Here is a 12,269-nt window from a genome sequence, read left to right as displayed (position 1 = left end):
GGTGTTTTTCTTTCTGGCTTACTTCACTCTGTATAATAGGCTCCAGTTTCATCCACCTCATTAGAACTGATTCAAATGTATTCTTTTAAATGGCTGAGTAATACTCCATTGTGTATATGTACCACAACTTTCTTATCCATTCATCTGCTGATGGGCATCTAGGTTGCTTCCATGACCTGGTTATTATAAACAGTGCTGCGATGAACATTGGGGTACACGTGTCTCTTTCGATTCTGGTTTCCTCAGTGTGTATGCCCAGCAGTGGGATTGCTGGATCATAAGGTAGTTCTATTTCCAGTTTTTTAAGGAATCTCCACACTGTTCTCCATAGTGGCTGTACTAGTTTGCATTCCCACCAACAGTGTAAGAGGGTTCCCTTTTCTCCACACCCTCTTCATCATTTATTGCTTGTAGACTTTGGATAGCAGCCATTCTGACTGGCGTGAAATGGTACCTCACAGTTAAAAATAGTCTTAAACATAGGTTATTAGACTGGCAATTTTTAATTCAAGAATCTATATATTATTAATGATCCCCTGAATCAAGACAAATTAGAAGTGGTCAAACAAGAGATGGAAAGAGTGAATGTTGACATTCTAGGAATCAGCGAACTCAAATGGACTGGAATGGGTGAATTTAACTCAGATGACCATTATATCTACTATTGCGGACAAGGAATCCCTCAGAAGAAATGGAGTAGCCATCATGGTCAACAAAAGAGTCCGAAATGCAGTACTTGGATGCAATCTCAAAAACAACAGAATGATCTCTGTTCGTTTCCAAGGCAAACCATTCGATATCACAGTAATCCAAGTCTATGCCCCAACCAGTAACGCTGAAGAAGCTGAAGTTGAACGGTTCTATGAAGACCTCTAAGACCTTTTAGAACTAACACCCAAAAAAGATGTCCTTTTCATTATAGGGGACTGGAATGCAAAAGTAGGAAGTCAATAAATTTACCTGGAGTAACAGGCAAATTTGGCCTTGGAATACGGAATGAAGCAGGGCAAAGACTAATAGAGTTTTGCACTAGTCATAACAAACACCCTTTTCCAACAACACAAGAGAAGACTCTATACATGGACATCACCAGATGGCCAACACCGAAATCAGATTGATTATATTCTTTGCAGCCAAAGATGGAGAAGCTCTATACAGTCGGCAAAAACAAGACCAGGAGCTGACTGTGGCTCAGACCATGAACTCCTTACTGCCAAATTCAGACTTAAATTGAAGAAAGTAGGGAAAACCACTAGACCATTCAGGTATGACCTAAATCAAATCCCTTATGATTATACAGTGGAAGTGAGAAATAGATTTAAGGGCCTAGATCTGATAGATAGAGTGCCTGATGAACTATGGAATGAGGTTTGTGACACTGTACAGGACACAGGGATCAAGACCATCGCCATGGAAAAGAAATGCAAAAAAGCAAACTGGCTATCTGGGGAGGCCTTACAAATAGCTGTGAAAAGAAGAGAAGCGAAAAGCAAAGGAGAAAAGGAAAGATATAAACATCTGAATGCAGAGTTCCAAAGAATAGCAAGAAGAGATAAGAAAGCCTTCTTCAGCGATCAGTGCAAAGAAATAGAGGAAAACAACAGAATGGGAAAGACTAGAGATCTCTTCAAGAAAATCAGAGATTCCAAAGGAACATTTCATGCAAAGATGGGCTCATAAAGGACAGAAATGGTATGGACCTAACAGAAGCAGAAGATATTAAGAAGAGGTGGCAAGAATACACAGAAGAACTATACAAAAAAGATCTTCACGACCCAGATAATCATGATGGTGTGATCACTGACCTAGAGCCAGACATCCTGGAATGTGAAGTCAAGTGGGCATTAGAAAGCATCACTATGAACAAAGCTACTGGAGGTAATGGAATTCCAGTTGAGCTATTTCAAATCCTGAAAGATGATGCTGTGAAAGTGCTGCACTCAATATGCCAGCAAATTTGGAAAACTCAGCAGTGGCCACAGGACTGGAAAAGGTCAGTTTTCATTCCAATCCCAAAGAAAGGCAATGCCAAAGAATGCTCAAACTACCACACAATTGCACTCATCTCACACGCTAGTAAAGTAATGCTCAAAACTCTCCAAGCCAGGCTTCAGCAATATGTGAACCGTGAACTTCCTGATGTTCAAGCTGGTTTTAGAAAAGGCAGAGGAACCAGAGATCAAATTGCCAATATCTGCTGGATCATGGAAAAAGCAAGAGAGTTCCAGAAAAACATCTACTTCTGCTTTATTGACCATGCCAAAGCCTTTGACTGTGTGGATCACAATCAACTGTGGAAAATTCTGAAAGAGATGGGAATACCAGACCACCTGATCTGCCTCTTGAGAAATCTGTATGCAGGTCAGGAAGCAACAGTTAGAACTGGACATGGAACAACAGACTGGTTCCAAATAGGAAAAGGAGTACGTCAAGGCTGTATATTGTCACCCTGCTTATTTAACTTATATGCAGAGTACATCATGAGAAACGCTGGACTGGAAGAAACACGAGCTGGAATCAAGATTGACGGGAGAAATATCAATAACCTCAGATATGCAGATGACACCACCCTTATGGCAGAAAGTGAAAAGGAACGAAAAAGCCTCTTGATGAAGGTGAAAGTGGAGAGTGAAAACGTTGGCTTAAAGCTCAACATTCAGAAAAGGAAGATCATGGCATCCGGTCCCATCACTGCATGGCAAATAGATGGGGAAACAGTGGAAACAGTGTCAGACTTTATTTTTCTGGGTTCCAAAATCACTACAGATGGTGACTGCAGCCATGAAATTAAAAGACGCTTACTCCTTGGAAGGAAAGTTATGACCAACCTAGATAGCATATTCAAAAGCAGAGACGTTACTTTGCCAACAAAGGTTCGTCTAGTCAAGGCTATGGTTTTTCCTGTGGTCATGTATGGATGTGAGAGTTAGACTGTGAAGAAGGCTAAACGCCGAAGAATTGATGCTTTTGAACTGTGGTGTTGGAGAAGACTCTTGAGAGTCCCTTGGACTGCAAGGAGATCCAACCAGTCCATTCTGAAGGAGATCAGCCCTGGGATTTCTTTGCAAGGAATGATGCTAAAGCTGAAACTCCAGTACTTTGGCCACCTCATGCCAAGAGTTGACTCATTGGAAAAGACTCTGATGCTGGGAGGGATTGGGGGCAAGAGGAGAAGGGGACGACAGAGGATGAGATGGCTGGATGGCATCACTGACTCGATGGACGTGAGTTTGAGTGAACTCCGGGAGTTGGTGATGGACAGGGAGGCCTGGCGTGCTGCGATTCATGGGGTCGCAAAGAGTCGGACACGACTGAGTGACTGTCTGATCAAATCTGATCTGAACACTTGTACTGGCTGAGTATATGATAGGCAATGTTTTAAGTGGCCTATACATATAAGGTTATGCAATCCTTACCTCAACCCTAGGAAGTAGGTAAAGTTTTTATCCTTATTTGACAGATCAAAATTGAAGATTAGAGATTAACTTGCTCACCTCACCCAGCTGTGAGGTAGCAGAGACAATATTCTAATTGTAACAGTTTTGCTTAAGTCATCTGCTAAGTTATACTACATCAAGAATATAACTTAAATAGTAAGAGAAAATATTCCTCTTAGGACATATCCTAAAAACTTGCCTCATTTTTAAATAAATTTCACAATCTCATTCTGTATGATGAACAAGCTGTCTTTCAACAATTACTTTACTAATAATATTGCAGAAAAGCAGGAGGAAAAATCCATTTAAATTTTTTCTGGTAGGTGTTTAAATGTAAGAAAAATTCTAAGTTTTTCATCAGTTAGAATTTATAGATTATACTTTAACACAAGAATTTCAGATAATGGTAATTACAGATTATTAAAATCATATAGTATAACAGCTTTTATAATAAATATGAGAATTTAAGTCCAGAATGTACTCAAGAATGTGTAAGTAGCAGAGCTGGGTGTACAAAACCAAGACAGAGGTCAAGGAGAAAATAACATTCCACATGCAGTTATTATTTACTAAACTTAGGCTCATGGAAAAGCTTACAGTCAAGAAGAGAAAGATAAATCACACACTGAAAAATCTACAAAGGCAACAGCAAAATGACAAGGCAACTTTCTCTCAAATTTCTATCACTCCCACATTGCCAATCAGTTATTTCTCAAACAGAATTAAGTTCCAAGTATCCATTCCTTGTATCGCTACTTTCAGAAAAGAAACTATCACTGAGGCAAAAGATGAAGCTGAAATTCTATAAGACAGATGGAAGTTCCTCAACATTATCAGTTTGGTAAGAGCGTAAATGCAATAAAAATTCACAACAACATTTTAGCGAACAACAGGACAAATGTTACTTGGCTTGTAAGCTTTAGGGCTAGAATACTTTGAAATTAGAAGTGAGGTTGATAGACACATGGTAGGAAACAAGCCTCAAGTATCTGGGGTCAAGACAAGTCACACACAGATTATTACTCTTACGTCACAGCACAAGCTTCTCAGGAACAAGGGCCTATACTCCCACCCTTTATCCCCTACTCTAAAAAAGAAACCAAAGAACCTATGAAATTAAAACCAAAGAGTTCTGCTGTATTTTCATTCTATATTTGCCCACTTCCTAGCTTACAATACTATGATTTTGGATTTAAGTTTCCATTGTGATTTCAAACATAAAATGTCAAATAAGAGAGTGTGCTGAAGAATGTAATGGGTTAGATAAAAAATCTTTCTGGGAAAAATCAGAATTAACCAAAGAACATTTTATTTCAAGCCTTGTTAAAAGCCTTTCTGCAAGAAATCCCTCAGAAGTCTACGATGACACTTTGACTGAATCATTCTTAAATAGCAACAAGATAGAATTCATTTAAGAATGAATACTGAGGGGCCTCCCGGGTGGCTTGGTTGGGGGAGTCAGTCTGCCAATTCAGGAGAGCCGGGAAGATCTTTGCAGGTATAATTAAGATGGAGTAATTAGGATAGGCCCCATCCCTGGTGGTTCAGAGGGTAAAGAATCTGCCTGCAATGGGGGACACCCAGGTTCGATCCCTGCATCAAGAAGCTTGAGAAGGAACTGGCAACCCACTCCAGTATTCTTGCCTGGGAAATCCCACGGACAGAGGACTCTGGCAGAATACAGTCCGTGGGGTTGCAAGAGTTTGACATGACTGAGTGAGTAACACACACCTAACCCATTATGACTGGTGTCCTTATAAGAAGAGAAGACAGAGATATAAGGAGAAGGTCATGTGACAACTGAGGCAAAGACTGGAGTGACGCATATTTAAGCGAAGGAAGTCAGAAATTGCTGCTAACTACCAGAAGCTAAGAAAAAGGCATGGAACAGATTTTCCTCTAGAGTCCTCAGAGACAGGGTAGCCCTACCGACACCTTGATTTCCGACTTCTAGTTTCTAGAACTCTGTGAGAGAGATAATCACTATAAATACTATAGATTAGTTCCTGTTGTTATAAACCACTCAGATTGCGGTACTTTGTTATGCTAGCCCTAGGAAACAAATATCATTCTTAATGATATCATCATTTTCTCATCGCTTTACAATTTAACACTTCAGTAATTTGGCATATGAACCTCTCCAATTTACAGATACTAAAGGTTTTAAATAACACCATTATCCCCACCCTCAACAGATAATTCTCACAATAGTCCCTCTGTTCTTGTTCACTTCTCTGCACTATTTAACACTGTATTAATCTAATTCACCCTGCTAGGACTGCCAGATTTAGCAAATGAAATACTATGTTTTATCGGCAACCCTAACCCTACCAAACAGTTAAGACTCAGCTCCCATCTCAACTCCCTCTCTCTGAAAAATGTTCTCTACAAAATGCTGGGTTGGAAGATCACTTCTATACTCCCAGAGGAACATAAAGCAAACAGATAGCAACGTCTAATAGTAGAAAGTGTTCATGAAAATCACCTGGGGAACTTTTTAAAAAGAAATCCTAACATCTTATGTCGTACTCAAATTTACAAAAAGTTCACCAGGTAATCGGAGACACCTCTAATCTAAAACTATGTAACACAGTAAATATGGGCTAACTGTTTACCAGCTTCCAACCCCAAAAGAATGACTGCTCAAGAGCAGAAACTGTGGTTTCCCTATCACGTGTGCCTAGAAGAATGCACTGAAGATCAACACCAGGGGGTGGCAGACAATGCTGCTGGGCCAGATCCAAACAACTGCATGATTCTGTTGGATACATGTAGTCTATGCCTGCTTCAATCGACAACAACAGAAATAAACACTTGAGACAAAAACGCTATGGCCCACAAAACCTAAAACATGTACTATACAAAAGTTTGCTGACACCTGAATCACACGGTCAGGTGAAGCTGAAATTGAATGGCTCTATGAAGACCTACAAGACCTTCTAGAACTAACACCCGAAAAGAGTCCTTTCCATTATAGGGGCTGCTATTGCTGCTAAGTCACTTCAGTCGTATCCAACTCTGTGCGACCCCATAGACAGAAGCCCATCAGGCTACCCCATCCCTGGGATTCTCCAGACAAGAACAGTGGAGTTGCCATTTCCTTCTCCAATGCATGAAAGTGAAAAGTGAAAGTGAAGTCACTCAGTCATGTCCGAATCTTAGCAACCCCATGGACTGCAGCCTACCAGGCTCCTCCATCCATGGGGATTTTCCAAGCAAGAGTACTGGAGTGGGGTGCCATTGCCTTCTCCATCATTATAGGGGACTGGAATGCAAAAGTAGGAAGTCAAGAAATACCTGGAGTAACAGGCAATTTGGCCTCTGAGTATAGAATGAAGCAGGGCAAAGGCTAATAAAGTTTTGCCAAGAGAACACACTGGTCATAGTAAACACCCTCTTCCAACAACACAAGAGAAGACTCTGCATGTGGACATCACCAGATGGTCAACACCAAAATCAGGCTGATTATATTCTTTGCAGCCAAAGACAGAGAAGCTCTACACAGTCAGCAAAAACAAGACCAGGAGCTGACTGTGGCTCAGATCATGAACTCCTTATTGCCAAATTCAGACTTAAATTGAAGAAAGTAGGGAAAACCACTAGACCATTCAGGTATGACCTAAATCAAATCACTTATATGAGGAAGTGACAAATAGACTGAAGGGATTAGATCTAACAGACAGGGTGCCTGAAGAACTATGGACAGAGATTCATGACATTCTACAGGAGGCAGTGATAAAGACCATCCCCAAGAAAAAGACAAAATGGTTGTCTGAGGAGGCCTTACAAATAGCTGTGAAAAGAAGAGAAGTGAAAGGCAAAGGAGAAAAGGAAATATATACCCATTTGAAAGCAGAGTTCCAAAGAATAGCAAAGAGAGATAAGAATGCCTTCCTCAGTGATCAGTGAAAAGAAATAGAGGAAAACAATAGAATGGGAAAGACTAGAGATCTCTTCAAGAAAATCAGAGATACCAAGGGAACTTTTCATGCAAAGACGGGCACAATAAAGGACAGAAATGGTATGAACCTAACAGAAGCAGAAAATATTAAGAAGAGGTAGCAAGAATACACAGATCAACTATACAAAAAAGATCTTCATGATCCAGATAATCACAATGGTGTGATCACTCACCTAGAGCCAAACATTCTGGAATGCAAAGTCAAGTGGCTCTTAGGAAGCAGCATCACTAAGAACAAAGCTAGTGGAAGTGATGGAATTCCAGTTGAGCTATTTCAAATCGTATACGATGATGCTGTGAAAGTGTTGCACTCAATATGTCAGCAAATTCGGAAAACTCAGCAGTGCCACAGGACTGGAAAAGGTCAGTTTTCATTCCAATACCAATGAAAGACAATGACAAAGTATGCTCAAACTACCGCACTCATCTCACATGCTAACAAATTAATGCTCAATATTCTCCAAGCCAGGCTTCAACAGTACATAAACTCTGAACTTCTAGATGTTCAAGCTGGATTTAGAAAAAGCAGAGGAACCAGAGATCAAATTGCCAACATCCACTGGATCATCAAAAAAGCAAGAGAGTTCCAGAAAAACATCTATTTCTGCTTTATTGACTACGCCAATACCTTTGACTCTGTGGATCACAACAAACTGTGTAAAATTCTGAAAGAGATGGGAATACCAGACCCCCTGACCTGCCTCTTGAGAAACCTATATGCAGGTCAAGAAGCAACAGTTAGAACTGGACATGGAACAATAGGCTGGTTCCAAATCCAGAAAGGAGTACGTCAAGGCTGTATATTGTCACTCTGCTTATTTAACTTCTATGCAGAGTACGTCATGAAAAACGCTGGGCTGGATGAAGCACAAACTGGAGTCAAGATTGCTAGGAGAAATATCAATAACCTCAGATATGCAGATGATACCACCCTTATGGCAGAAAGTGAAGATGAACTAAAAAGCCTCTTGATGAAAGTGAAAGAGGACAGTGAAAAAGTTGGCTTACAGCTCAACATTCAGAAAACGAAGATCATGGCATCTGGTCCCATCACTTCATGGGAAATAGATGGGGAAACAGTGGAAGCAGTGTCAGACTTTATTTTTGGGCTCCAAAATCACTGCAGATGGTGATTGCAAACATGAAATAAAAAGACGCTTGCTCCATGGAAGGAAAGTTATGACCAATCTAGACATCATATTAAAAAGCAGAGATATTACTTTGACAACAAAGGTTCATCTAGTCAAGGCTATGGTTTTTCCAGTAGTCGTGTATGGATGTGAGAGTTGGACTATGAAGAAAGCTGAGCGCTGAAGAATTGATGCTTTTGAACTGTGGTGTTGGAGAAGACTCTTGAGAGTCCCTGGGACTGCAAGGAGATCCAACCAGTTCATCCTAAAGGAGATCAGTCCTGGGTATTCATTGGAAGGACTGATGCTGAAGCTGAAACTCCAATACTCTGGCCACCTGATGAGAAGAACTGACTCATTGGGAAAGACCCTGATGCTGGGAAAGATTTAAGGCTGGAGGAGAAGGGGACGGCAGAGGATGAGATGGTTGGATGGCATCACCAACTCGATGGACCCAAGTCTGAGTAAGCTCCAGGAGTTAGTGATGGACAGGGAGGCCTGGCGTGCTGCAGTCCATGGGGTCACAAAGAGTTGGACATGACTGAGTGACTGAACTGGACTGACCCACATGGTGAAACTGAATAATCAGCAGCGATACTAAATGCAGCCATTTGAAAATCAAATTAACATGCATATTAACACAGATATCTGCAGCATTATACGAGCATATAAGTGTATAATAAATGTCTGAAGAACAGAACATTAAACAGTGTGATGCTTGAATATGTTCCAGTGGTTGGTTAATATGAAAGAAGACTTTACTATCTATACAAACTAATACCCACTTAGTTTCCCGAAATATACTATGGATTGCTGCTTTGATTACTGTGGTTAATGCATTTCTAACAACGAACCTTTTTGGGAAAGCACATTTTCATTTCACTGGGAGGAAATCAAATAGCTTTTAGGATCTAAAGCCAGGACTTTCACACACAAAAAATGCTACTTGGCTACGCTATAATAACACTTCACCTAATCAGCTCTCATATCTGACTTAAAACATAGCTAAGAAATTAGAAACAAAAAATAGATGCTTTTAACAAGAACACCTTCTCAGAAAGTTCCATACAAAGTAAGTGTATAGGAACCACATATATACATGTAAAGATATATTAACATATATTTAAAATATTTATATCTAAGTATATACATTTGATACAATTTATATCTTTAATATGTAGATGTATAGATAACTCGAGCCTGTTCTTAATTATACAAACTATATACAATATATAGAGATATAGTGATTCCATAAAGATATAATGCATAAAAATAAACTCATAGCCTATCAAGTTTTTTTTTTTAAATGGGGATATAACTGACATATTACACTATATCGGCTTCAGGTATACAATGCAATGATGCAACACTGGTTCTTTGTTATAAACAATTCATACGAGCTTGGTACTCTAAATTCAATAGGCAATCCAAATTAAAAGTGCCAAATTATAGTGGGATACTGTGTCCCAAAAGCAGGTGAACAAACTGGACAGGTGAGAAGTATCAGACGTCACCACCCTTTGGGTAATTTATAAGTTTTTAAACGCTTATTATACAAGGTGAAGTCTCAAGATAGGGGCGGGGGAGACTTTGGGGACTCATCAGCAGACACTTTGTTAGAAATGTGAAATGTGCATTTTAACAACATCTTCAGGTGACTTATATGCACAATCAGATTTCTGATCTCTAGTCCAGAAGTATTAACACCAATTTAATACTGCTAAAAGAAAATACTCTGTCCAGAATTACTCTTCCCTTTCTTGTCAATCATCCAAAGCCAATTGAAGGTCCAATCTCACAAAATACAGACGGAAAACTTACAACAATATTCATCAGAAAGATGACAGTACCTTCAGCACTTGAACTTGACCATCTGTAGTAATTTCCTTTAGTAGTTCACAAAAGGACTGACATAGACCTACTGCATAGGTCTGAAATGCAATGAAAAGTCAAATTATACATATGAATATATCTGCAATATCAAAAAAGGCGTAATATTGAATTTGGGACTCAATCTATTTGAATATTAGATACTAGAGCTCTCAGTATATAAAATTTCAATTAAAACTCTGTAGGAAAAGTTTAAGAAATAAAAATACAATTTACTCCTATTCTGATTTTTGTAGTAATGTAAGGATATATTTATATGTAGAGCATATTTTGTGTTAAATAATGTAATTCATGGAACTGCATCACCTTTGCAGTGGGCAGTGCTTATGATGATCCCCCCAATCAAAGTAATAAGTCAATCTTTTATACTTTGAAAAAGCTTGAAAATAAGATTTCTGATTTCAAAGAGGAAACAATCAAATAATAACTATATAAATTCTAACAATGCAAAAGCTACAACATACCTGTAAAAATTCAGTTGATGATAAAAAGATATAACCATTGATGATCTTAAAGCAGGTTCTGACACTTTCTGAACTTAGTTCTGCCAAAATAATAATAATAAAGAACAAATTAATTAATTGTTCCAAATCAGTTTAAATGAAGCAATTCATTTAAAGCTAAGCTACATGCCCTTCTTTATAAATCTTTTCTGAATGCTATTCTGACTGCTAGTATATCAATATCTATATAAAAACTGGCATTAACCTGTAACTTAAAGCTTTCCATATACCTCCCATTACTTAAAACAACTTAGAAAATACTAAGCTCCCTTTTCTTTCCTTTCAGAAAATAACTACATAATCCAACCTTTCATTTCAAATTAAATTTCTAGTACCAGCATGACAAACTGCATGCAACTGAATCATTTTATCATCATATTATGACATCTGCTTAAATGGGTTCATTCAATAAGCATTTACTGAGTGTCTACTGTGCTGGCATTGAACATGTAACCCTACTTAAAAGAGTGCCTGTTATACTTTGAAAATTATAATTCCCAACTCTTGGGCTTTGTTATTCAAATCCACTCCCCCGTGAAAAACCTACACATAGAAAATGTTCTTAAAAGTATTATTACCAGAATAGTATAGGAAAATAATATTGCTTTTAGGTATTCCTTTCAAAGTGCAAAGCAAAAAACCATTTTGTTAAAATTGAGTATGATCAAATGTATACGCAGTGCTATTTTACATGTCTTATCACAAACAATAATGAGAGAACAGAATATAGATTATATGTATTAATTATACAAATCAAAACATGATTCCAAAATATCATCTATATCCAAAACTTTTCATTTTGTATTGCTACTATTTTAGAAATCATATGCACTTCCAATAGGACAGACTGAAAAATGTTTCCTGGCAAAAGTGTAGGCTCTGGGTTCTTATCTAACTCATATCCTAGCAAAGTGAGAAGGTATTCTATTTAGATGAGAATGACCCATAAAAGACGGTTGCTCCTTGGAAGAAAAGCTATGACCAACCTAGAGAACATATTAAAAAGCAGAGATGTATCTTTGCCAACAAAGATCCATCTAGTCAAAGCTACGGTTTTTCCAGTACTCATGTATAGATGTTAAGAGTTGGACTATAAAGAAAGCTGAATGCCAAAGAATTGATGCTTTTGAACTGTGGTGTTGGAGAAGACTCTTGAGAGTCCCTTGGACTGCAAGGAGATCCAACCAGTCAATCTTAAAGGAAATCAGTCCTGAATATACATTGGAAGGACTGATGCTACAGCTGAAACTACAATACTTGGTTTGTCTGTTAAGAACTGACTCATTGGGAAAGATCCTGATGCTGGGAAAGATTGAAGGCAGGAGAAGAAGGGGACAACAGAGGATGA

At 38.6% G+C, this 12,269-nt stretch overlaps 1 protein-coding gene across 7 annotated transcripts in view; it reads right to left on the bottom strand.

Annotated features, from left to right (window-relative positions):
* IPO11 (importin 11) overlaps nucleotides 1-12,269 on the bottom strand; it is a 205,453-nt gene that overhangs the window by 82,784 nt on the left and 110,400 nt on the right. For all 7 annotated transcript variants that reach the window (XR_015148847.1, XM_086361893.1, XM_086361894.1 and 4 more), the window contains 2 exons: nucleotides 10,883-10,962; nucleotides 10,379-10,459 (listed from right to left, as the gene is read on the bottom strand). Coding sequence is in view for 5 of the 7 variants with exons in the window: in XM_086361893.1 (XP_086218019.1) it covers nucleotides 10,379-10,459; nucleotides 10,883-10,962 (161 nt within the window). In the remaining 2 variants the exon portion in view is untranslated. The remainder of the gene's footprint in view (nucleotides 1-10,378; nucleotides 10,460-10,882; nucleotides 10,963-12,269) is intronic.

The sequence above is a fragment of the Bos grunniens genome, chromosome 20 (assembly GCF_055505025.1).
Source record: "Bos grunniens cultivar Pamir isolate PY7600 chromosome 20, Bosgru_T2T1.0, whole genome shotgun sequence".
In the NCBI taxonomy this organism is placed as follows: domain Eukaryota; kingdom Metazoa; phylum Chordata; class Mammalia; order Artiodactyla; family Bovidae; genus Bos; species Bos grunniens.
The sequence above is the reverse complement of the archived record's forward strand: the minus strand, read 5'-3'. Positions and strand labels throughout refer to the sequence as shown.